General features: G+C 38.8%; 3 protein-coding genes across 5 annotated transcripts; 2 read left to right on the top strand and 1 right to left on the bottom strand.

The window, feature by feature from the left end:
• Positions 1–202: 202 nt before the first annotated feature.
• Positions 203–9,210, bottom strand: LOC145481733 (COP9 signalosome complex subunit 7a-like). Of its 2 annotated transcripts, none has more exons than XM_081460260.1 (11): positions 8,965–9,210; positions 8,597–8,714; positions 8,106–8,303; positions 6,500–6,575; positions 6,106–6,194; positions 5,242–5,301; positions 4,517–4,582; positions 4,304–4,380; positions 4,094–4,199; positions 1,888–2,021; positions 203–1,137 (listed from the first exon to the last, which is right to left on the bottom strand). In XM_081460260.1, the coding sequence occupies exons 3-11, from the start codon at positions 8,274–8,276 to the stop codon at positions 1,092–1,094; spliced, it is 825 nt and encodes a 274-aa protein (XP_081316386.1). In that variant the 5' UTR covers positions 8,277–8,303; positions 8,597–8,714; positions 8,965–9,210; the 3' UTR covers positions 203–1,091. The 2 variants fall into 2 exon arrangements, with proteins under 2 accessions (XP_081316386.1, XP_081316387.1); XM_081460261.1 differs by having other exon boundaries at positions 9,006–9,210.
• Positions 9,211–9,215: 5 nt separating this feature from the next.
• Positions 9,216–18,423, top strand: LOC145481734 (ubiquitin-conjugating enzyme E2 J2-like). 2 transcript variants are annotated; one of them, XM_081460262.1, is made up of 8 exons: positions 9,292–9,494; positions 9,627–9,667; positions 13,112–13,214; positions 14,220–14,310; positions 14,859–14,906; positions 15,425–15,505; positions 15,852–16,112; positions 17,037–18,423. In XM_081460262.1, exons 1-7 carry the CDS (start codon positions 9,370–9,372, stop codon positions 16,068–16,070), a joined length of 708 nt encoding a protein of 235 aa, XP_081316388.1. In that variant the 5' UTR covers positions 9,292–9,369; the 3' UTR covers positions 16,071–16,112; positions 17,037–18,423. The 2 variants fall into 2 exon arrangements, with proteins under 2 accessions (XP_081316389.1, XP_081316388.1); XM_081460263.1 differs by having other exon boundaries at positions 9,216–9,494; positions 15,852–18,423.
• Positions 18,424–19,183: 760 nt separating this feature from the next.
• On the top strand, positions 19,184–25,332 carry LOC145481736 (steroid 17-alpha-hydroxylase/17,20 lyase-like). Its single transcript, XM_081460264.1, has 3 exons — positions 19,184–19,433; positions 21,906–22,063; positions 22,733–25,332. Exons 1-3 carry the CDS (start codon positions 19,225–19,227, stop codon positions 23,902–23,904), a joined length of 1,539 nt encoding a protein of 512 aa, XP_081316390.1. The 5' UTR covers positions 19,184–19,224; the 3' UTR covers positions 23,905–25,332.
• The last annotated feature ends 930 nt before the right edge of the window (positions 25,333–26,262 follow it).

Genomic DNA, 26,262 nt, shown 5'->3' with positions numbered 1-26,262 from the left:
TCCATATTTATTTTCCACGGAGAAATTTATTACTCAATTCAAAACAACAGAAAAAAATGATAGGTCACCGTACTCGTTTGCGAGAAAATGACGATTTACCTCTATGGCGAGGTCCAGCTGTAAACAAAAAGCCGCCATTTTTTAATGCACGCGCGCTAATCACGCGTGAAATTATACGCAGTAAGGATGCGCAATGCGATACTGGGGAATGACCTTAACTTTTATTTACAAGACCTCAAACAGCTATCTGAACATGTGCTTGCCTATTCTTAGAGAAAACTTGGTTTATTCCTTTCCGTTATTTTAATAAACTGTAGGCAAGCAAAAGAACGTTTGCCAGCAGTTCCTCAAATCATTTCTAGCCCTGAAACAAAATACCGCTACTGAAAATGTGTACAGTTTCCTAAAATGAAAGGATGGCGTAGCCTTCTACGTCAGACGCTGTCATGATTCGTCACGCAATCTTTCCTCGGCAACGAGAGTCCGTTAAGCAGGAAAGATTGCGTGACGGAGATGGCATGACGACCCAAAGAGAGAAGCAGATTCCCTTACAGACAAACTGACCTCAAAAGAAAATTGATCATTAGAATGAAGTTTACAATAACATGTTAAAGTTTACAATTTATAAATTTACGTAAACAATGGGCGGGCTTTTCCAAAAATAAAATCAGCGAGCCCATTAAATTAAAGAGACGAGAAACATGCTCCATATACTAGACCTCCATGTCATGGCAGAAACTCATTTGTTTTTCTTCTAGTTGATTCCATACCGAGGGAAAAGCTTCAACCTTTTGCTGTTTTATTTTAAAGACCTCACAAAACTAATCGGATGAACGAGCGAAATGCGTAAATTGTATAACAGCCCCAATTTACGAACTAACTAGCGCCATCGCCAGTCTTTGTTCGGAAACCTTCGGTGAGCTTCGTAATTGTTCGGCTATGCACGGTTTCAATTCCTTTTTTGATCGAGGCAAAACTGTCAATATTCTAGACGGCCCATTACAGGCCAATTGATCATGCAGACGACTTATGAGCAAATACAAAAATGTGAACAAGTCTATCTATCGCTGTTTAGTCTCAATTTCTTTCAGTCATCTTCGAACTTGTGTACCAAACACTTTTCCGCTTCCCCGCAAACTGCAAAGGAAAAGAAGGCCAGGGTCAACATTACTTTTGTAGTCCCGAGATCGAATTTTAAATTCTCTCAATTGATAGCCAAGCATCTCCTTTAAGTCAGCTGTGAGAATTTGGTTCCTCCATAAGCACCTCCTCCTTCTCCTACCCTCCCTTCTCCCTCCCCCCCGCCCCGACAAAAAAAAAAAAAAAAAAAAAAAAAGATAACTTATTACGAAGAAACTCTCCTTCCACAAAACAAAAGAAAAAACAACAACAAAGAAAGAGAATCATTAAATCCATTTTTCAAGTGCAATAAGGAAGCTTTGCTGTGGTTTCACGCAAAAAGTAAAGTTAAATAAAACGAAAGCTGTTTTAATCTTAGAAGCTGACAAAAGAACATGCGAAATTAATAATGTCTTGGGCGCTTACTCAAGGAAATACGATGACCTCTGATGAGTGTTTTTTCTCTTATCTGTCAACTTGAAAAGGCACCTGATATTGCAAGGAGAAATTAGAGGCTGAACTGTAACGGACATTATTTAAAGAAGAAACACACGCAAGCAGGTCGTTAGAATCAAGGACTTGACAGTGCACAGTCTGGACGTTTCATCAACTCCAAATTCTCCCAGCAGACACATGTGCTATCATAGTGAAGTTCTGGCTTACTCTCAGAAACAGAGCTCGAACTGGACTGACAATATTATTAATATATGGAGACCAAAAAAGAACATTTCGTATGTTGTGATGTGAAAGAGCTGTAAGTGAACTGACCCTTTAGTTTTGGAGGTAGCAGGTGCTTTCTGTTGATACTGTTGGCTGTGGTAAGCTGCTGATATTCCTGACACGACAGCATTGTCTAGGTCTGACTGCGATGATGCCTTGATGGCCTTTTTCAGGTTTTCGACCTTAAAAAGAAAAGCACAGAATTCTGTGTAGTATTGCCATGATGCGCTTTACATCTCGGAATTAAATAGTACTGATGAATAGTGAATAAATAATGGTAATTGAACTGAGTGGAGTGCAATTTGGTCTGAAATCACAGGCGTGATTTCAAAATCGAACGAGCGCGCAGCGCGAGTTCGATTTGAAATCACAAGTATGATTTCAGACCAAAATTGCACGACCCGAAGTTCAATTGCCACTTTATTAAATCCATTTTGAAATCGCACAATTTTATCGCCTTAAATTTAGATTTTTGGTGTTTTGTTCCAGTAGCCGGTTTGTTAAAAAAAAAAAAAAGCGGAACCGGAAACGCCTTTACGTCTCATTTGGTATGCAAAACGATGTCATGTGACGAAAACTCATTCGAGCATGACAAAGAAACAAGCAGTTCGAAGTCAGAACGAAAATAGTGTACTTCAGGGATAAAGTTCAATTCTCGTCGCCTGAATCAATTATGGAAGGCCTTCCTTTCTTCTGTGGTTGAGGCTGAGACTTTTCATTGTCTTTGGAGAAGGAATTTAAAGGTGCATATCCTGTGTAATTCTGCGATCGATTTCTTTTGGGTTGTGAAAGTCGCGCGAGTGCACGATGCCCAGTGGATAGTACGTTTTTTTTCCCTTTTAAATACCGTTCAATGGCATGATTTTAAGTGAGTCCAGCTCGTTATCATCTCCGTTTCTTTTTGTGACCTCGGCGTAGGACTCAATACTCAGGACCTTGTCAAGTTCTTGCGGCGCCATTTGTTTCGAGATATTTACAAGATGGCAGGACTGGCACGGGCTTCGTAAGACGTTCGTTCATTCACTATTTTGTGCAGTGTGATGTATTTTGACTATGTTTATTCACAGCGACAGAGTTGAGCTCTTTTGTTGCTTCGTTTGAAACTACCGGAAACCTGGAAACATCTACCTTCTTGAGATGGCTCTGAATTTGTTGTTGTGTGGTTGTCGTTTGTTTATGTTTTACTGGACTCGGTATCATACGGATCTTGAGCAGATGTTGAAGAAAAATCGCCAAAATATTCGTCAAAATAGGCACTGAAAGTTGGAAACTTCCATTAAAGTAGGTCTTCATCCTGAAGGAGCTCATAATCGTCATTTAGAAACTGTAATTAATTAAATTCGTTAATTTTTTTGGAAAAAAAACTACAATAACAACAAAGTTTTGGCAATAGACTAGTAGTTGCTAAATTCTCCACACAATGGCCTTTTGTCTTTCATTTTCCTGAAATTTTATTGATTACTTTAAATTAATCTTGAAATCTGATTGGTTGTTTTGTTTTACTGTCCCATTCTCATTGGCTGAGAAAAAGATGTGATTTAGAGCAAAAAATAGTGCAATTCGTGAATAAATCGCACCACTGAGAGCCAATCAGATTGCAAGGATAACCAGTGATTTCAAAATGGATTCAATAAATGAATTTACATACAATGGTAACCTTTTCTGATAGAATCTTTCCCATACACTTTGATCTAAAAAAGTTTGTGTGTTTGTATGCATTGTTGCTGCACATGCAATTAACACGCCTCGTCGTGGAACGAGGGTTACAAAATAATAAAAAAAAGAAACTTATGAAAACGATGGTAACATTTGGAATTAGTAATGTAACAGACCCACTGATCCAAAATGTGACAAGATAGGTTACCTCCGTTCACTGACTCGTCTCCAATAAAAACCCAGGAGACAATGTGGGGTTTCCTGCACCAATTTTTCCAAATTATCCGACCACAGTACAGGTAAAAAACAAAACAAAAAAAACTACATGCAATCAACAGAACGAGAAAGTTTCTCCAGAGTGGCCGGAGATATTAAAGAACTTCAACTAAAAAGAACATGAATTTAAATGCAAACCTGAAAACTGAAAATTAGAGTTTTAGAACAGATAGATCTACACGTATTACTTGAGATAAATCTAGGAGTTAGTATATTAACGGACTAAATACATGCACGTGTACTTAACGTTCAAATGGTAATTACTAGCTCAGTAATTCCTTGTAATTAAATTGTAAATCCCACTTTGTGTTAAGTCATTTACCTCAGCTTCCACTTGAATTTTCTGTTTTTGCTTCTTTTCTTTGTGCGAATTTGCTCGTTGTATTTGTTTCTCTATGCTCCGAAGAACTGATTCACAACCATCACACCTGCAGTAAAGAAATCAAACAAATTCAACTTGCAGATATGCATCCTGTTCTGTTTGTAAATAAACAATTATACTCTATGAGAAGTAATGAGTACATGTACTTACCAATCTTGTAACACTTCTGTGACTCTGGTTACTGTCTCTGGAGTGATGTCTCTACCAATAGCAAAATCTACCTCTAGCTGTCAATTGAATTGCAATTGAAGAAGACATCAACATCAAAATCTGGTTAAATTATAATGGTTTTAAGACACTCAATTGAAAACAGCTAACTTATGGCTATTACAAAAACACAAATCACTGAGTTTAAAGGCACACCTGTTTGTTTTTCTGATCTAACTTGCCATGAATAATATCAGCATAAATAGCATCAATGATTAAATCCTGAAAGTAATTACACATTTTATAATTAATTATCATAACTAATTATCATTATAATTAATAATGAGTTATAATGAATTATAACTAAAGTTGATTATAATTATAATCAATTATAATTATATACAAATCATCAGGCAAGGACCCTGCACTAGTTTCTACCCTGAGTGACTTGCCATGGATAATATCAGCATAAATAACATCAATGATTAAAATTAATCCTGAAATTACACATTCTATAATGAATTATGATTATAATTATATAATTAATTATATAATTATAATTGATTACAATTATAATCAATTATAATTACATACAAATTATCAGGCAAGGACTGTGCACTAATTTCTGCCCTCCACTCAGTAACTTACTAAATGGATTTAATGTCAGTTTTTGTACACTGCAAGGCAAAGTTATTCTCACTATGGATCTAATGCACTAATACCACAAAACCTTTGGTCAAGATTGTATCAGTAAAGAGTGGTATGTGAGCCCTGGAAAATCAACCTTGCTAGATTTCAAATCCTATTAAGTTTCACTGGCATGGCTGTTTGTTTCTCCTTGTAAGGTATCTAGAGATAGAGCGTTGATCAGATTCTACTGCCCATACGACATCTGACTGTTAGATATACACATGTATTAGTCGTGGTATGTGAACATTTACCTCTAGTTCCCTGAGATTCTTGATGTCCAGTTCTTGTAATAACAGGCTGTATGGTATGAACTGTCCCAATAAACACAGAATGGTGCAATCAGTTATCACACTAATCATGGGCATCAACAAGACCTGTTCTCCGGTGGAAGTCATAAGGGGCATCCACCCAATGTAACCTAACCCTTTAACCCCTCCCCTCCAAAAAACAAACAAACAAACAAACAAACAAACAAACAAACAAACAAAACAAAGCAAAAAGGTCTCTGCAAGGATTACCTGCTGACTTAGTAAAATGTGGTGGATTATTGTGCCTGTCAAGAACTATGGATACATGTTCTTTCCCCCTCCCACAGCACTGAAAGTGTGGCTACATCTGTCTACCCCAGTTGGTGGCTGAACTTTGTCATAAATTTGGGTGACATATTATTTTCTGATAGGGAGATTTTTTCAGGGACCTTGCCAGGAACAGGAGCTGAAGTTGTGATATAAACTTGTCAGTGACTAGAACATTGAACAAGTTAGAAATGCTGACTTATTGGTTACAGTAGTGGACATCACGGTTTCTAATGAGTTCTAACAAACTTGTTTATTGTGAGTCCCCTGACTACTGGAGAATGTAAAAAGCCTGCCTATGGTTAGCCTAAATACACTCCCCCCCCCCCCCCCCCCACAGGACCTACAGTACAACCTGTACTAGGGTTTGACTTGACATAGGTGGCTGAACATGGTTTTAACCCTAAGCCTTCATCCTTTCCATGCATCAACCTTTCAACAATGCCTGCATGTTGACACTACTGACAGTATTTTTATGATAGACTAAAAGAGAACAGTTTAATTCTGTGAGCTGTTTAGACATGAGGAGTTGTTAGTTACCTTTGATTTAGCTGCTAAGGACACTATTGTTAGATGTCGTAATTTCTTTAGTTGTGCTGGAGTAAGAGCTGGTAAGGAGTTGGCATTGGCTGAAAAAAACAAAAAAAATATAAACAATTTTAAAGTACGAAGTCAATGATGTCACTGATTAACATGTGATTGACTATGACTCCACCGGTAGAGTCAGTCAAAGATCTAGGAACTTCCATTGACAAACAATTCACAGGTGTAAAATATAATTCATTATTTTGTAAAGGTAGTAATTTTTTTAGCAGGAAGGTTGTGAAAGAAGCCATTGGTGCGTTTGACTCTTACACGTAGTCTTTGACTGTTGTATAAGGGAGTTGTTATGTTTTCTGCTTTTTTTTTTTATCCTACAATGAATCAATCTTACCTTTATAGTCACTATATGTTCCAAATGCAAAAATGTTCAGAAGCTTCCAGTGTGATTCATTTTCTGTTTTTTCTAACTGCAAATAAAATACAGTTCTTAAATCAAACCTGGAAAATAAAGATATTGTGAAAATAATAGCAGGACCGCAAGGGAAACATTAACTTAACAATAGCCCAGGAAATTTATGACTTTTAAAATGGGTTAAGGAATGCTACCTGTTTTGTACCATTCAAGTTCGCAACCCTGAACTCATTTAAACTTTCTATTTCAAGTTTACCTCCTTCTTTTTTTGGAGTTAGCTCTGAGGTCAATGGATTAAAGAACAAGAATTAAACATGTTTTGTGTGGTTTTGTTTCATTATGTCCACTTACATGTATATGGGGTGAACTTGATAGCTAGTCGAGTCGATATGACTATGAACTTGTTTGGTGTGAACTCACTTGAATGCGAAACCTCCGGCAACCGGGTTAAGGATTGGGTTGTAATGGCTGTTCAGTATATGCAGTGACTCTGGGTCAAATGTTTTGGGTTCAAGCCCTGGCTGGGATCTTTGCATTACATGTAAGTTGGGGCAAGACACTGTGGAACACTGGAATCCCGTCCAGTGGGAACAGAAATACTCCTAGTTACTAGAAACTGTAGATACGGGTGTCTGGAAAACCCAAATAGCAAATAGCGAATAGTCGCGAATAGTTCCGAATAGTGCAAATAGTCTCGAATAGTGCGAATAGTGTCGAATAGTTGCAGAAAGTGGCGAATAGTGACGAATAATCATCAGTAGTCACCGCTTTAGATCTAATATCCTGCGTTACTTAATTATCCAAATAAGCAACAGAATTTCAGTGAATTTATTACCTTTTCTTCTCCAGACTCAGGCTAGAGCTGTCCATCACTGACATTAAGAAAACAGAAAACACAAGGATAACCTAATAAAGACGTATTTACGCTTTTGCAGTGGTTAAAACAGAAGAAATTACGTTTAGAAACACCTTTTGTCCTGATAAGCGTCTCTGCTTCTTAGCGGGAAAATCCCATCCTGCCGGTTGCTGAGAGGTTGACTACGAGATACTGGGTACCCATTCGAGACTGTTCGCCACTATTCGCACTATTCGTACTATTCGCTATTCGCTATTCAAGACTATTCGCTGTTCGCTATTCGCGACTATTCGCTATTCGCTATTCAGGTTTTCCAGACACCCCTGTAGATACTGCAATACTGGTAATTCGACTTTCAAAAATCAAAGCAAAAGACATCAAGTGAACATAGAATAGACTGCCAGAATAGAGACTGATTAGACAAATGAATTATTAAGTCTGCTTTCTCTTCTGAGCGTAATATTGACAATTACTACTATCAGAGCCCCTCCTATTATAGTTCATGATTGGGAGTATCAGGGTTCATACCCTTTTTTTATTGCATTGTAGGGGAATGTGATATTTTCAAACAAGTCACAAAGGAATGAACTAGAGGTTAGAAATGAAAGAAAGTAGAGCAGAGACATCCCGAAAGTGAAAGACATCTCTGTGAACTACAAATGTAAATAACTAACTTCTGTGACAATTTCATGCAAGTTCTTAACACACTGCAAACATGCAGATACATACCGCCTTCACAGATGGCATCTCTATAAGTTCTCCAAAAACGTACACTCCCGGTGCCTCTAATGTCTGGTTTATGAGGGCCACTAACCCAGCTCCCCTTGCAGACTTGGCCAACAAAACATATTGTTCTAGGTTATGACTGTAACTGGAAGTCTTCACTTCTTTTTCTGCCATGATACCTTTGGACAGTTGCTGATGCTTCTGTGGGCACATTATAAATAAAAATGTTTGTCAAGGATTATTAAAATAAGGGAATTTTTTTTCTAATGGTAGTGTGGCAAGGTTCAGCTCTTCAGAAAAGACATGAAGATTATCACTTAATAATTATTACAGAGGAAGGTTGTTAATAACTGATTTAAACTAATGGTGTTGTGGCCGACAAATATAATTTATTAAATTCTAATTAAGCTTGATCAAAGCCTGGTACAATACAAGGTATAAGTTTATAGCAATATATTTAAACCTCGGTTTTTGGCTCAGAAGAAGATGCTTACCTTTTTACGAGACAGACACAGATATCTCGAAATGCAAGACCGGGGAGTTGAAAATTTCCGGCTATAAGCTAAAGGTTAACAGCACACGTTGTCAGTCAAACTCGGTTATCTTCTAGTTCTAAGACAAAATAAAATGAAAAACGATTAAATTTCAACGCTATACTGTTCATTTCACCTTATCAAAAACAGTTTCCTAAAACAAATTTAGCTAGATGATTTTCAATTTCTGATGATCACTTGCAGATCATTCTTCTAGATTCTCAGAACAAATGAAACACGATTTGTGCTACAATCGAAAACATGACAGCATGTTGCCCTTATGTCTTGAAGAAAGAGCAATATAATTCTTAAGTCAACCTATACGCTACCTTGATATGTTCATCAAAGTAAATTTGAAGTAAAATTACACCTTCACGTAATCCAACATGGCTGACTTCTTCTCGGCACCAGATTCCTCGCTGACTTTTTATGACTGCGCATAAATCTTTACTTCCTCTTTACGAATACCTTGAGGAAGCATTCTTTTTTCACGCTATTTGGCTATTTAATAAATTTAACTGACCCCAGTCAAGAAGCGTAAATTCATCTCGATCAAAAAATACCCAAAAACGCATAAATCGTTTAAAACTTATCAAAATATCGCCTTTTTGTTTCCTTGGTCAGCTGTAATCTCACATCAGCGCAGGAGCGCAGGAACTCACCCAGAACGGCCAACAAGAGCGTTTCTCGCGTACGTATTTTGTCGCTTCTGTTTGGCGTTTCATCGCGTTTGTATGGCATCCCATAAGCGCGTACATACAACAGCAGCTTCGAGATTGCGACAAGATTATTTACGAATCGTAAAAGATCCTGTTCCGTATATAACAGCGCTTCCATTACCGTCGAATATACTAGAATGGTTTGTACGATTTGTTTTCCAACCTTGGGCTATTTTCGTTATCAGTCAATTTTTGTTATCAAGCAACTCATTCACAATGTTATTTTTTGCTGTTTCCTAATCGTCTGCTGTTTTATTGCTGTCCTTTTGCAGGCATTATCTCGTTCGAGGTCCAGAAAATACACCTTACGCAGGTACAAACACTCCAAATGAAAAATGTTTTCAACAATTGATTTAAATGTCATAAGACTAGTAAAAATAGATCGTGTAATCTTCACTGTGGGAATATGGAACTTTTCCGGAATATTCAGTTCTCAAGTCCTTTGGTTTTTAATAACAAATTGATTGTGCATGTACTGTAATGAAGACATCTGCTTGTCTTCTGTGTTCCATGTTGATATGCTTAAAGCCGGCTGTCGGCTTTTTAACACTGACCGACTCCTGAGATAAACAGTTTATTTTGTTTCCTGAAAATTGAGAACATTTGGATTTGAGGGAATCAAAATGAACTAGTTTCCTGAGGGAACAGTCAGTAAGTGGTTTGTCATATACATGTAGCACAACATAGAAATTGCATGTAAAAGAATTCATGTACATTGGTGGTTGGCAGTCAACATTATTTTGCGAGTAACAGGGCACAGTTACCCTCTGACAACACAGATTTGCAATCTTGCCTTCTCAAAGACTTTTGGTAGAAAACAGTTTTAATAAATTTATTGTTAGATGTGACGTTAAAGTAGCTAATGAGAACATGCTCAGTTGGGGAAAAAAATCCAGCTATATTATACAGGGGTTTCATTAAGGTCCATGCACTGGGCAAAATTAATTGTCCGGCTGCAAGAACAATTGTACCTGCCTGGTTTGACCATCTAGCAGAACATTTTTTGGGTAAAGAAGTTTAGTTCAAATGGTTTTGCAGGGCATTTTTGACCAGAAGGAAAATGATCCATAACAAAATCAGAAACTTTTCCTTTCATATGCAAAACAGATGGGGAAAGAAAAGTAAAGAAAGGGTACATGTACATTGTACAGTGTAGCTCAGATATATCCAAACCAAAATATACACGTAATTCATGTCAGCCCAATACGCGTATACGCGTATGGATATACGCACATACACGTATACAGTATATACGCGTATGCCTGATTAGTATATATGAGCTAACCTATTGTTTTTTCTTTTCTTAACAAGTCATTGTTGTTTTCAATGGCTTGACTGCTTACCACAGAGCGAGAAAGAGTTTTCTTTATTTTGAATACGCGTATACTGTATACGCGCGTATGCCTTCAGACTAGAGTTATTAGCAAAATATTGGCTGAAACTAACACTTTTTTTGACAGAAAATTAACTGACTGAATATAATTAAAAGAGAGAGTATTTTGCCGTTAAATTAAAAATTTGCCCCTTTTTTGTCAAACAGAACCTAAACGCTTCAACAATCCCATCTTCATGGAGCAAACACATCCGAATGAACTTTTTCTCGACACAAAGTAAACACGGTCCAAGCAAGCGCGCGACTTGGAGACGTGTGCCGAAACAGAACTTTTCCTTGAAGAAAATTAAAAATAACAAAATGTGAGCGGCACACCATAGAAACTTCAGTAAACAATTCTTTCGTCATGGAAAGAGTATTTTACCATTTGCAACGGTTTGTGTCAGATATAACCGGAGATATTCTTTTCTCGACAAGGTCTTCAGAACGCTTCAAACAATAAACATTCTTGCAAGCGACTTGCCGAAACACAGAACTTTTCCTCGAAGAAAAAATAACTAAACGTGAGCGACGCGCCAGTGAAACTTTGATAAACAATTATTTGGCTGAAGAAAGAGCATTTTACCGTTTGAATGAACGATTTGTGTCAAATATAACCGGAGATATAATCTTTTCGGCAAGGTCTTCGGAACGCTTCAAACCATAACCATCTCGCAAGCGACTTGCCGACACATGCTTAAACACGGAACTTTTCCTTGAAGAAAAAAATTACTACAAGTGGGCAGCACGCCATAGAAACTTTGATAAACTAATATTTAGCTAAAGAAAGAGCATTTTACCGTTTGAATGAACGATTTGTGTCAAATAAAACCGGAGATGTCATTTTTTCAACGAAGATCTTCAGAACGGTTCAGACAATAAACACTTTCCAAACGACTTGCTGACGCATGCCGAAACACAGAACTTTTCCTTGAAGAAAAAATAACTAAATGTGAGCGGCGTACCATAGAAACTTTAATAAACAATTTTTTCGTCAAGGAAAGATTATTTTACCATTTGAATGAATAATCTGTGTCAAATATAACTGGAGATATCATTTTTGCGACGAGGATCTTCAGAACGCTTAATAGGCCCTTTGCAGCTGGAGTCATGTGACCAAATTTTTCCTAAAAAATTTTTGTATTATGGGCTATAACTAAAAGAATGCCAGAAATGGAAAGAGTGCATTGAAAATACCAAAATGGCCAAGTTTGAGGCCCCAGGAAAAAACGAGTAAGTTTATACCATAGTTTGAATTTTCGGAAAATTTAGAGGATTTGTATGGAAAATGTTTATGGAGAGTGAGGTCTTGCTCTCCAGCAACATTTTCCCATACAAATCTTCTTATTCTTTCAAAAATTCAGACCATCATAAAATCTCATTCTCTGATGATGGGGGCCTCAAACTTGGCCATTTTGATATTTTCGACATGCTTTTTCCATTTCTGGCATTCGTTAGGTTATAGCCCATAATTTTATGAAAAATAGGTCACGTGATGGCTTAGCTGCAAAGGGCCTATTCAGACAAACATTTCGCAAACGACATGCAGACACGTGCCGAAACACAGATCTTATCTTGTAAAAACATTAAGTTCACGTGTTAAAATAGGAAGTTCAAGCAACGGTTTCAATTTTCTTCCCATTTTTGGTAGCGTAAGATCAATCAAGTGATAATAAATGGTAGTTTGTCGGTGAATTTGCGAAGTGAATCGAAAACTCGAAATTTGATAGCTTTCATTGATCGGCAGGACGTTTTAACAACATGCAAATTTCGCTTTGAAACCTTTTTCATTCCCAGAAATGTAATGTCCTTTGTTTAACAAACACTGCTTCACATAAAGAAACTTGTGGGAATGCATAACAAAGAGACATATACGTGCGTATATACTCGCACATGTGCGCGTATATACGCATATATGTGCGCGTATATACGCATATATGTGCGCGTATTAACATACACGTATACACAAAATACGCTCGTATAATACGCGTATGCGTAGTTCGCATATATCTGAGCTGCACTGTAACTGTTAACTGCATGAAGGAAGTAGGAAGTGAAATGAGGTTGGCCAGCAAGTAAAGGTGCTTGAAAACATGGCAGGTTTACCAGGTCTTCTGTTGACCATTCTGGTTCTCTCTTGAACTAAAATCCACAACTCTTTTTACCGCACTGAGCAGAGAACTTTTTAGAAAAGGATAACATACAACCTGTACTTGTAACATATTTGGCGACATCTACATGTACATGTACGTGGCCTTTTTCTTACATGGTCTCCTCATCACGTGAGTGCGCCTTGAGAAACATGTTACTGCCATGTACATGTGTAACCAGGCTCTGCAGTCAAGTAATTATGAAGCATCTGCTTTGTTTGAATTATTCCTGTAGGAGGATATTATCATGGCAAGCTAGTTTTTCCCAAGGATTTTCCTTTTAAACCACCAAGAATATTTATGATCACACCTAATGGACGGTTTAAAGTCAACACTAGGTAAGTAGGACTGCATTATTATTATTATTATTATTATTTTTTTTTTTGTTGTTGTTGTTGTTGTTGTTGTTGTTGTTGTTGTTGTTATATTTGAATGCACTTAATTGAGTGGTCTGACACTCAACCATGTTTCTATACATGTACATGATGGAACTTAAAATGAGTTTCATTGTTACTTTTTCTGGATGGATTTCTTGTTGTTTCCAGATACACATGTAACCCCCAGTGCTTTCGACTTTCTCTGGACTATCATGCCAATCAGACATGATGTTCTTTGCTGGGCAGGATTCCACCAGAACTCGTTCACAGTGGAATTCCATTACTCCACCACCTTTGGGCTATTACAAAATTGTGGTCACATTAAGTGGTGTTCATATTAAAGGGATTCTTAAAATGCAATGGAAGAACAAGACTGACTAAGCATTTCCTTTGGGCCATTCAAGAGTGCCTGTAAATAATACATGTAACTACAGTGTAAAGGTGGCTGTATCAGTGGGGTAGTTGTTTGATGAAGAGTAGTCATTAAGTTTGAATGTAGACTTTCATTTAAGTGTTGCAGTGTAGTGAGGCCTTCTGTTATTACTCGATGGTGTGATTTTGCACAATTGACTTCAAATGCATTCCATTGCACAATTCATGGAAAATCGCATAATTCATGAAAAATCACACAATTTGAACAAAACGATTCATCTGGAAAAATGCCGCATCTACTGGTCATTTCAAGATGATTTGCAATCTTTTCAATTTGTCTTAGGAGTGGCCCAAAAGTGTTTTTTTTTTTTTTCCTAATGAAACCTTGTGAAATACCAGTATGCAATAGCTCAGGAAAAACTGGCTTAATTTGCATAATAGTCCACTTTTATCGCATAATCTGCCTTGAAAACCTTGCATAATTTCTGGTGTTTTTAATGGCACCCTACACGTGTATCAGAAGGCCTGTGTAGTTACATGTACTTTTGTCTTTTTGATGTAAGTGGCCTAATTTGTACCTTCATTGGTTTGTAGGTTGTGTTTGTCAATAAGTGACTTTCATCCTGACACCTGGAATCCAGCATGGTCAGTCTCGACTATTCTTACAGGCCTATTGAGTTTCATGGTATGTTGATCATTAATCCTATTTTGCAGTTATTGGAAGTTGCATTCGCTAGGGTGATGTAACAAATACTGACCGTGGCTTTTTTGGAGCTTTGTGTAACAAAGAATGTCTGTGTCTGTCTGTCTGTTTATCTGTTTGTCTGTGTACAGTTGTCTGCCTGCTTGTGCATGTACATGTATCTGTGTCCTGTCCGTCTGTCCGTCTGTCTGTCTGTCTGTCTGTCTACAGCTTTTGTACAACTGTGTTTGTCTCCCTTTGTCTCCCTTTGCTGTATCTGTCTGCCCATTCATCTCTGTTTATCTGTTTGTCTGTCTGTCTGTCTGTCTGTCTGTCTGTCTGTCTCTGTCCATCTGTTTCTCTGTCTGCCTCTCTATCTGTCTGCAGTTTTGTGTCTGTTTACCTGTCTGTACATGTACATGTCTGTCTGTTTGTTTACCTGCCTGTCTGTCTGCCTGTCTGTCTTGCCACTGCTGAAGCATTTGACTTGTGACATCACTGTTTCATGTCATTAACTCTTAAATATTGTGTATATAATTTCACTTTGTCAGGTGGAAACATCTCCAACCCTTGGCAGCATAGACACTTCAGAATTTCAGGTAATGTGACTGTCCACTGATTATTGTTAATGTTGTTGTCAAGTCCTCTGTTCACAATGTACCTTTGTTTGGTTTGACTTGGATGAAAGTGGTTTGTATACCCAAAAGAGAACCTACAGCATTCATTTAAATTACACTGTACAAAGTCATGTACCTCAGTGAGAGGTTTTGTACTGGTTTTTTGTCTCCTTGCTCATTTCACTACCAAATGTGAAATTTTCAGTCAATACAGAGATGCCAGTTACTACACGTATGTACAACATGTGTATACATGTATCTGAACATGTAGTGTTGGTCTGTAGTCTCATACTGTGTGGTTATATTCCTACATCAATTTATATAGTTTTGCATTTGCATCATGTCAACTCAGTCCGGTAAAAAGCTCTCTTTGGAGTGCATTGCAGGATACTCAATGTAAACAATACACAAATAAATGTAAACAAGCAAGCAAGCAGACCTCAACATGATATTGTTTTGTTTTGTTGTTGTTTTTTTTACATGTACCAATTACACTCCAGAAACGACAGCTGGCACTAAGAAGTGGACCATTCAACTTAAAAGATAAGATTTTCTGTGAGCTTTTCCCCGATATTGTAGAGGTGAGTTCAACCATTGAAGGACCCTAGTCTGCCATTTTTGCCTCTGCCATTTTTGATGCCATCAAACTTATTGAATTGCATGGTGAAGCGAAATCTTATTGCTTTACAGTAAGTTGTGTTCCTGAAAGTATGTTTAATATTCTTTAGTGATTTCTTTCGTTTTCACATGCTCTGAATAAAATATAATATTATTAGCCAAACTCTCACATGTAAACAAAAACAACGGTGTGGCTGAGTAGGGCCCTTTAAGTTTTCCAACTCTCTTGCCGTAAATTGTGGTTTTGGTTTATTTTTTTGTTGCTGTTGTTGTCTATTCTGTCTGACATGTGTTTGTGCAACTTGGCAGGAAATCCATGAGAAAATGAGAGAAAGAGGAGAGATCAGGGAAGGCGAAGGAACCACAACACAAAACAACATCAACAGTCAGGGTGGGGTGGCTGGTGCAACAAGAGATGGAAACAATGGCCTTATCAGTAGTACCCTGGTGAACATTTGTGTTATCATTGGCTTTGCTGCCTTTGCATACACAGTCAAGTGTGTATTAAAAGCCGTCGACAATAGCTAAGACATTAAAAATCGTGGGCTGAATGAAAGATTCATTCATAGGGTAAGAATGACAAATCCAAGCCTTGGGGCAAGTCATTTGCAAGGAAACTTATTATTTTCTGAAGGGAAAAAAAAAACTATGCTAACTGCCAAAGCAAGTGCTTGTTATATACATGTTCTAGCTAGAAAAATGTGTAAACCGAAACTAATGTTTTTGTTGTTGTTGTTAATTTTAAAGGTGCGTTGTTTGTGTGTACACGTGTTTATAACTGCTAAAAATTGTATGTGTGATTGCAGGCCTGGAGTAGTTTTGTCAATCAATTTACTGAACAAACAGAAATCTTTGTGAACTAAAAATTCTATCTTCCTCACAAAATATTTAAGCCATCTATTGCAAACTTGGAAATGCAAGATTTCCACAGCTAATTCTTTGTCACCATTTTGTTACTTTCTAATGGCTCCCGTCATACAGGTACATAAATATGTCATGCACTTATCTACACAGTTGAACCATTTTTGTTAGGTTTCCATTGATCTGGGAGGCGCGGTGGCCTCATGGTTAGTGCGCTCGTTCCCGGAGCGAGCGGTCCGGGTTCGAGCCCTGGCCGGAGATACTGTGTTGTGTTCTTGGGCAAGATATTAACTCTCACAGTGCCTCTCTCCACCCAGGAGTATAAATGGGTACCGGCAAATTGTTGGGGAAACCTAACAAATTGCGGGGGAGTGACCTGTGATGGACTAGCATCCCGTCCAGGGGGAGTAGAAATACTTCTAGCCGCTTCATGCTACAGAAACCGGGATAAGCTCTGGTAGCTATGAGCCATTCGGCTCCAAGGCTTCACTTACCTTCTTACATTGATCTAGCTGCATTTACAGGAGGGATTTCAATAACGGGTTCAGCAGGTGGACTACTAGTTTTTACACAGGCGGGCAAAGCTTTTTGAAACGAACTTCTTTATAAGAAAAACTTTCTCCTACCCTGTAGATGGTCAAACCAGGCAGGCAAAATCATCCTCTTAGCTGGTCAATTTTCGTGGTGCTTGGCCCTTGATGAAACTCCTGACTTACATGTATAGAAATCCTTGGCTATGTTTTTTTAAAAGCTCAGTTGAATTCTCTAATGTTGGTTAAACAGTAAGACTGCATAGTAGTCTAGTTTTTAATTCAGACAGCTTTGTTTTCAGGGGATAAAGTTAATTTTTACACAGGTTAATGTTAAGTGAGCTCACTTACCTGCACTCATGTTATGCTGTAACATTTTTTGAAGTGTGTTGTTTATGTTCTCTCACCACTATTGTTTGACTTTAAAAAACAAAAGTTTACCTAGAAATATAAGATCAGGCAACTTAGATATTGCCAACATTTAATAAACCCTGCACCTTTTTCAAAAAGGCAGTGGGGCAATTAGAAATACAATGAAGATGAAGGGCTTCAATTTGGAGTACAGATTTCGAAAACAGACCAATTATTATTAAAGTTAAAATTCCTTGTACAGTATAGTTGTTTACAAATTAATGACATTTGCATTGATCAGGGACGGACCATTATTTTTTTCAGGGAGTGGGGGTTGGCCACTTTTCTGGGGCATGAAATTTTTTGTTACCTTCAGATTGTGTGCAATAGCTTTTGCAAGATTTGTTTGTGTTTGTTTGTTTGTTTGTTTGTTTGTGTGTTTAATTCAAAGACTGGAGGTGGATAGTAGAAAGCCCTTGCTCAATTCCTTTTTTCCCATTGCCCCCCTTGTGCGATATTTTTTAGCAGTTTTTGCTGTGCAGGATTGTTGTTGTTATTATTCTTTTTTAGGTGAAATTGCTCTGCCATCCCCCCTCCCACCTCCCCGCGCCTCCCAACCTAGCAAAAAAATAAGGGTCCGGTCCTTTAGTTGATAGCCTTGTTGAGTGAAATGTCACGCAACACCTCTGGGCAAGAAGTGGGTAAAGCGATTGTGTGACATTGTGCGCAACGGTTTTGGTCGGGTTTGGGGGAGTTTAGTTAAAGGAGTTTACCCTAACAGGATGCGCAAAACTCATTACGTTGAAGCGCACTTAAGCGTTTCCACAATAGTAACGTTTGTCGCAACTTTCGGCTGGTTTTCCAAACCTTTCAGCCAATCAATTAGCCAAAAGCTGCACGTGCACATGCACGTGGTCCGCACGTGCACGTGGTCGGCACGTGGCTTCTCTGATTTCTACATCTCATCTCTTTGATTAGCCAAGCATAGAGTGGAAGCAATCTAAATACGTGACAAATATGCGGTACTAGTGTTTTTCAACGCAATGCTCTGAAAGATTTATCTAACTTAATATGAAGTAGTGTGTATATACTGTATTGTCGATCTGAATAAAATTGAATCACAGGAAGACATTTGATATGTATACAGTAGTGCTAATTGCTAGCGAAAGACAAATCAAAAAACATTGTATCTTATATGATGGGACTTTGGATGTCTGATGTTTGATGGATTGGTTTCTGTTTGTATTTTATCTTCCACCGCTCGACTCGGATGCGAGTGCTTTAACCGTGAGACCACCGCACCTCCACAAACTTCGGAGGACAACCGATGAAAACAATTCAAATTTGTTCAAACGAGATTCCTAGTTGGCCGAGAGATGGTTTAAATATCGTTCGCGGTTTTTCATTGCCAGTCGAGAATTTTTATCGGCCGAGAATGCATTGATGCTATAAAATGAAACTTAACTATTTTATCTTCCTTATCATTGAAAATGTTTTGTCTGTGCTCTTAGGTTTCTCGCTTGATTTTTGATTGGTCAGGAGATGACCTCGAGAAACTCCTGCTCTGTCCACTTATGTTGGGCTCGAAACTGCACGAAAAATTTGTCACATGGAAAGCGAAACGATGGCAAAAATAATAACTGTCAGTTAAATACCTTTCACCCGTCCCATAAATCCAAATGTGAAGTTAAAAGTCACGATCACGGAGCAACAGAAAATTCCGGTTGTTCCCAAAGAGCAGTGTCCTCCGGATCCGCAGCCGTTTCTCGGGATGTCACACAATGTACCCCTCATAGCGGTTCCTGACGCACTCGTCACGCTACGGAGATTGCGTGACAGACTGAATCTCGAGCAAGACTGGCGGGCTCTTATACTGGACCGTCACACTTTAGTGAATCACCTTGGCAACTCCGTTATTAACTGCCGGCGACCAACTCAACATGCCGCCGGTTTTTGCCACGATTTATAATTTTCTTAGCATGGGAAATGTTCTTCTTCTATTGCTTTTGTTGCTGATGTTACATTACTTGATGGTGATGTACGAGTTCAGGAACATGCCGCCTGGTCCACGTTTAACCACTCTCCCCGTTTTAGGGAATGTGTTTTCCCTCGACGCCAAGGCGGAGAAACTCACAGACGCTTTTCAAAGGTAAGTACAGTGCGGAGCGCAATTTGAATTGAATGTTGCCGATCATTGAATCAATCTTCGTTATATCGGGAGGAATTCTTTGAAGGCAACAATATACTTTCTATTTTAAAATATAAAAACAAATAAATACATAAATACATAAATACCATAAATATCTGTCCTGTACCGCTTATTATGAGAGCATTATGTAATCAGAATCAGTCAGCCGAATCTAACATAGATGGATTGCGCACTTCACTTGTAGAACTTGTATAACCGGTGATATTTGTTGTTAGGTAGTTAATGATACTGCCATTAGAGGTAAATCACCTGTATTGGTCATTTAGCCTCGCGATCAGAGTTAAAGGAACAGCTTATTAAGGTGATAGTGTAAGGAAGAGACACATGTTTAGCGGCAGGTGGTTGAGTTGCCTTTACTCTGGGGAGTAACAACTCAAACAACGGCTAGAAATTTTATAGAGTTATGGGAGAAAGCGACAAACATTTTGGGTGAGCTTTGCAGACCAAAGACCGACAATAAGAAATGCCTTTTGGGTGTTTCTACCGTTGGTGTGATTCAAAGGTTGACGCGAAGCGACTTCCACTCGGTCGAGTTCTGGAGACTGATTAAACTGAAGAACACTGTGCAATAGAAAAGCAAATTGAGTGCCGTCAAAAAAAAAGAAAAACAAGAAAAACAAGATCGTATTTTTTCTTTGCCTATTTTTTAGCTTAGGTTTAAATATGGCTACATCTGAATGTACAGTTGTGCTCGCTTCGGAAATAACTCAATTTCACAGCGAGATATTCGGAGCATTTTTGTTATTTCTGTGGTTTTGCGAGTGCCGATTAATTTGTGTTAATTCGGTGCCGGCATTTGAATTGATGTTGTATAATCTGAATTGAGATCTAATTAGTTTATATTTAGATTAGATGTCTTTTTCTGATAGAAATCAAATGGCTGTTTAACCTGAAGATCGGGTTTGTGTCAGTTGAGCTGGAACCAGCCTAACTGTGTGCTGGCAAATATGGACGGAAATACATTTTATTTTGGTATATGGAATCCTGGAAGCATAACCACTAAAAAGTTAGGGATTACATTAATTTGTTAACCCATTGTGAACATTAACCTTGTTGCCAAAACAGTCGCTTATTAAGGACAATGCTCTTAGTCTCTGAATAGCTCGCACAGGAAGCATTGGCGTCTTTTTATCGACAATCGCAAAATATGGCATTGACAATCCCGGCTTTATAACAATTCCCGGAAAGGGATTAAATATACTCCGCTCTGGGTTCACAAACTAAGCTGTGAAATCCCGTCAATTTCTTCTCCCACGCAGAATCTATAAACTGCAAACTTTGTTCCGTCTATTTTTATCATTCATAAATATAAAGTCTGACTTTGCATTTTTAAGAGCGTTCTGATTGGCTGTTGTCCCAACCTTTGTTCTCTTTTTCTGTGGTGCGCAACGCATGACCGACACCGGAAACCGCGCAAGAAAAACCTCTGGTACCCAGGGTAGTTGACTGTAAGCGCTCACGCTCAAATTCCCGGACAGCGTCCTCACAGTACGCCGGAGAAGTTTGAAAACGCAGCTTTAGTTCTACGGTTAGGCCTTCCGTCCACACTAATCCGTCACCGTCCGTCCGTCGAAAACGCTCTTCAAACCGAAGCGAGGATTTGACAACACCGGCTTTTTGTTTTCGTGTGGACGGAAAACAATTTGAAAACGGAGCTTTTCGAAAACAATGGCGCCACAATAATCATGTGATTTCCCTGATCGAGTTTTCCTCAAAAACAAATCTAAAATGATCGGTGATTGTTGCGTTTTTAAATTCCTCCAGCGTAGTTTGGACGGAAAACATTTGATGCGTTTTCAGAGTAAAAACGCCGTTTTCAAACTCCTTCGGCGTAGTGTGGACAGGGCCTAGACACCAGGCAGCCTAGGCTGAGTGAGGCTCATGAGCCACACTTAATTATACATTAAAGATAAGAAACAAGTTCAGTGCTTATAATCAAGTAATTCTTATTTAGATGAGTGTGTGGAGAAGTTTTCGGCTTCAACGTCTCCGTCGTGGTTTTTCCAATAGCTCCGTAAAGTACAGTAATACATGAATTGCCCCATCAGTTTACTACCCGGGGCACTCGAAGGATATGTTCCTTTGAAAATTTCATCATGATACCGCCCCAGCGTAAGTGGTGCGGATGGGAAACCCAGGGGCACCCATCCGAAATAAAAAGATACAAAAAGATTCAAATAGAAATTTGCCAGCGGCTAAAAATTGCTTGAAAATGTTTGTTTGTTATTGACAAAACTTCGTGGCCATTTGGGTCCCTAAGAATCTGCAGAATCCCAGGAGAACCGACGGTGACAAATTAAACGAAGAGATAAACAGGTTACAAATGTGTGAATAACAAGGCGATCCCCTAACACTGTTAATAAAAGACGGCCATGTTCTAGGGTTGAATGGATGCTTGTTTTAACTTTGCAGTCTTAGCGCAACCTACGGCCGTGTTTTCTCACTGAAACTTGGAAGTTACAAGTTCGTAATGGCGTCAACTCCCGAGGCTGTGAAGGAAATGCTGGTACAGAAATCTGTCGAGTACGCTGGAAGACCGCAGACTTACTCTGTTAAGAGACGTACCCTAGGTATGCTATTGGCGTATTTTAACATCTTTAGAACTGAAAGACGTTGCTACTTGTGTAGTAAGTGAGTAGTTAGTATTTAGAATTTTGATTTTTAGTACGTAGGCTTTTTAATAAAGTAAAGTCCAAACAGCCCATGCGCCACAGCCTGAACAAGTCTTTACAGATTGGCCGATCACTTTTCTTTTGCCTGGCCCCTGGAGCTTTAAAGCATTAGAGTAGTGAACTCCACATTTCATGGCTTTTCCTAAAATTAATCTGAAAACAATATTTGGTTTTCGGGTATGCCATTGGTCAAGAATGTTGATGTTCCCATGTAAACCGCATTTTGACCGGCATGTTTTTAAAAATTAATTTTTGAATTTCTTGCCGCGTGGAACTTTCTCTCTCTCTAAGATACAGTTTTAGCTTCATTATCAGCTTTAACTATTTCAAATCTCCCCTGGTCTCAGAAGGTCAAATCGAAACCCGGTCTGAAGAGGGTTGAAATAGTTGCAACGAGGTTTCAAAAAGGGTCCTTCCTTTGTACTTTTGGGAGAAAATCTTGGCCATTATAGCGTTCGAATACTACGACGAAAATAAACATCGATCACTTTTTTTAGCCAATAGGGTGTAAGATAAACGCTTCGTTTACTCAGCCTTGGTTTCTGACAGAGTTATGTTTGATTTTAGGAGGTAAAGATATTGCGTTCGGTAACTATGGGCCCGCCTGGAAGTTTCATCGCAAACTCTTCACTACAGCCTTGCGTCAGTACCTCTCGAATATTCCTCTGATTGAAAGCCGAGTTTCAGCCCAGGCAGAGAAAATGGTCCAGTTCATGGAAGAACAAGGTGAAAAACCTTTTGATCCCGCAGATTGCTTGATGCGTGGTGTTGCTGATGTTATTTGCGGAATCACCTTTGGGGAAGGCTATGACACCACTCACCCAGATTTGACCAAACTTTTGAAACTTTGCGCTCATGTTGTGGAGAATGACGATGTAGCCCGTTTAGTTACCATGTTGGATTTCTTTCCCTTTACACAGTACCTTCCAATCAAGGCTTATGATCGATTTATCCAGCCTTTCTTTAGCATGTTCGACATAATTGGTAAATTCTTGAAAGATCGAGAAGACAACTTTGACCCAACACAACCCGCTCAAGATTTCATTTCGAGCCTTCTTTGTGCCAGGAATGAAGCCCGGTTCAATAGTGACGAAGAAAGATGCGCTTTTCTGTCTAATGACTACTTTCTTAACGACATCGAAGTCATGTTTGCTGCCGGTTACGAAACCACAAGCACCACATTGAAATGGGTCATCGCCTACCTTGTTAACTATCCAAAGTACCAAGAGGACATTCAACGACAGTTAGATGAAGTAGTTGGCAACCGAAGCCCTTCCTTAGACGATCGCCCTCATCTTCCTCTTATCCAGGCAACGATAATAGAAACACTGCGGGTCGGAAACGTGGGACCCCTTTTATTGCCTCATGTCACGATCACTGACACCACGCTCTGCGGATACCGTATCCCCAAAGATACCATTGTCTTTGCTAACACGGAAGCGGTACATCTAAATCCCAAATGCTGGGAAAATCCTAGGGAGTTCAACCCATACCGTCATATTGACCCTGAAGGCAAGGTGGTCACCAACCAAGGAAACTTCTATCCTTTTGGAGCAGGACGACGAGTCTGTGCTGGCGAAGCCTTGGCCAAAGTTAAGCTGTTCTTGTTTGTATCATCGTTGTTTCACAAGTTTACGTTTGTCCCTGCAGAAGACGGTTGTCCTCCTAGTTTGAAAGGAGTTTTCAGTATCACTCAGTTTCCTGCTCCTTACAAGATACGCGCGATCAAACGAAAATGAAATAACATTGGCAATCGGTAATATTATCCACTTTTAAAATATTTGACTACCGCGTAGGTTATCAGATTGCCTAAGTCAGTGTGGTAAATCAGAGAGCCCGCACATGGAAACCGGGTTAGTGGTATTGCAAAGAAAAAATCAGGGAATTGATGATGACGATGACGACGTCGACGACGGTCATATCTAACGCGCGCTCGTGAAGTAATTTTTAATTCTATAATAAGTCAAATTGTTCGCGCACTTTGATTGGTTCTTTCTTATGATCTATTGGAGGTCAAACGAAGAGATGACGTCATTAACATTCTTTTTTGTTTCTTTACTATATAAAGCAAGTAGATTCCATGTTTCCGTGCGTCTGTGGAGTAATAGATCACAGAAGACCTCAGAATGGGGGTAAGGACATCAGGGACACTCGCTTTCGGCTCGAGTGGCACGTTTTTGTTCTTGTCCCATTTTGACATCGTCTGTGATCTATTACTGAACAGACGCGCGGTAACAAGGAAATTATTTGTTAAACTGAATTGACATAACGCACTCTGCATGCTGCTTTTAATGAAAAAAGTCGCCACGTCCTGTATTATTGACTATAGATGTACTAAACATTTCGAAGAGGGGTTTGTAGTCGTTGAAATCTTCTCCAGATGTAAGAATAAGCTGCACCGCTACAAGTATTTTTATCTCAAGAGCAAAAGCGGGGGACTGGGTCGGAAATTTCCAGGCATCCTCCTCCTCATTATAATCAACTACACACAGACTTTCATTAAGAAGACTCAAAAAATGTCTGTCGTTGAAAACTCAATAAATAACTCAAACAGGAATCCACCTCTTTTTTTAACAGGGTACGGCATTCACCACTTGCAAATCGGTTTTAGGTTTATTTGCTCACGAGGAACTAAATTGTGAAATTTAGTTCTTCCAGCGTATTCTTCCTCAAGAACAAACACCCCAAAATAGAAGCAAAGGTCGCGCTTGCCCATTTGTCACTGATAAAATCGTCACAATAGTACAACGTAATCCTCGTTTTGCTTTACAAGATATTAACATTTTCTCTTTGTCCTGTGGTGTCACATGCCGATGACGTCATGAAATCCGCCTTTCTTGGATCTGCTGTCTTGGATTTGACTATTTTTCCAAGAACCTTACAAACGGGGGGCGCTTTTGAAATCTCAATCGACTAATCAGCATTTAGCAAGCGGGAAAATCTATGCAGTCCTGGCGGCATATCTATGTTCACATGCAAGTTTTGAGGTCTGGTCAATTTACTCCCTGGAGACCACATCGAAAATTCCCAATAAGGGATTTCAAATGCCGAAAACCCTACCAGATGGTAAAGGCAAATGGAAAATTTGGAGCATTTGTGACTGTAAGATTTAAATGAAGGGCCAAAACTGTATTGATTTTTCCTTTTCATACTACTCTCTTGCCAGATGTCGTCAGGTAGGATTATAGTTTTGTAATTCCTAACAAACCATATTGTTTTTCATAAAAGTAAACCCAGAACTTGCCGGTGATAGAAGTGACCACAACAACTGTAGAATGGTACTGTGTGCGCAGCCACCGTATGCAAGGACAGTCAGCAAATAAGATGAAATGATAGAATATTAGCTAATATTAATCCAAATGGAATGTTTAAAAGCACTTAATTTAGCCTCGCAGGGAGGGTTGTCATGGCAATGCTAAATAACGCCGCAGAGAAACAGTTGATACGTCTAAGACATCTAAATTTCGGCTGAGCAGGAGTCTGACAATAAATGAACAGCTACTGAGGGGCAGTATCACAGAATAATTATAAATCCTCTTCTAAAATTCTGAAAATACCCTTTGCACGCTGCAGACTTAGCTAGTTTCTATTGACAAACAAATTAAACGCACAAGGAAGATCGTGTTATTTCTTTGTTATTGTTTCTGAATTTATTGAACAGCAACCAAATTAAAACCCGCGGAGCTTCTGGAGCCCCAGGAAAGTGGTATGACTAGTCAGAGCTTACATTTGTTTATTCTGATGCCAGAATATGACAGAGCTATAGGTGGGTCTAGATGACGGCTTCACTCCTGGGCGAAAAATTTTGTGTTTTTCCAGTTCGAATTCAATGGGTACAGTGTCGCTATTAAAATTCTGAGTTTCTCTAGTTAAAATGTAAGTTTGTCCTGGATTCCGCTGTAATGAGCCTGAATATGCAGCCATCTGCCATTAGCAACCGGCATTACACGAGTGTTGGTGTCGAGGGACGGAGATGATACTTCATAGATGTTCATATTTTATTTGCTTTTCATCCTGACTTAATAATAATACGATTCGAATTCGAATAATTCGAATTCGTTTCATTCCACTTTCTCAGTGCATGCGTTAGCTATATA

Source organism: Orbicella franksi, chromosome 3, assembly GCF_964199315.1.
Source record: "Orbicella franksi chromosome 3, jaOrbFran1.1, whole genome shotgun sequence".
In the NCBI taxonomy this organism is placed as follows: Eukaryota; Metazoa; Cnidaria; class Anthozoa; order Scleractinia; family Merulinidae; genus Orbicella; species Orbicella franksi.
This window is presented reverse-complemented; position numbering and strand designations above follow the sequence as displayed.

What these genes read in the sequence shown, in the direction of transcription:
- LOC145481734 (XM_081460263.1), top strand. Translation starts at nt 9,370, where the DNA reads ATGGCATCCCATAAGCGCGTACATACAACAGCAGCTTCGAGATTGCGA. An exon ending in AGAAAATACACCTTACGCAG is followed by an intron (nt 9,668 to 13,111) that starts GTACAAACACTC and finishes TTATTCCTGTAG; the next exon opens with GAGGATATTATCATGGCAAG. An exon ending in CAGGCCTATTGAGTTTCATG is followed by an intron (nt 14,311 to 14,858) that starts GTATGTTGATCA and finishes TCACTTTGTCAG; the next exon opens with GTGGAAACATCTCCAACCCT.
- LOC145481736 (XM_081460264.1), top strand. Translation starts at nt 19,225, where the DNA reads ATGCCGCCGGTTTTTGCCACGATTTATAATTTTCTTAGCATGGGAAAT. An exon ending in CTCACAGACGCTTTTCAAAG is followed by an intron (nt 19,434 to 21,905) that starts GTAAGTACAGTG and finishes TTAACTTTGCAG; the next exon opens with TCTTAGCGCAACCTACGGCC. An exon ending in TGTTAAGAGACGTACCCTAG is followed by an intron (nt 22,064 to 22,732) that starts GTATGCTATTGG and finishes GTTTGATTTTAG; the next exon opens with GAGGTAAAGATATTGCGTTC.
- LOC145481733 (XM_081460260.1), bottom strand. Translation starts at nt 8,276, where the DNA reads ATGGCAGAAAAAGAAGTGAAGACTTCCAGTTACAGTCATAACCTAGAA. An exon ending in AGATGCCATCTGTGAAGGCG is followed by an intron (nt 6,576 to 8,105) that starts GTATGTATCTGC and finishes TTTTATTTGCAG; the next exon opens with TTAGAAAAAACAGAAAATGA. An exon ending in AGAATCTCAGGGAACTAGAG is followed by an intron (nt 4,583 to 5,241) that starts GTAAATGTTCAC and finishes AATTACTTTCAG; the next exon opens with GATTTAATCATTGATGCTAT.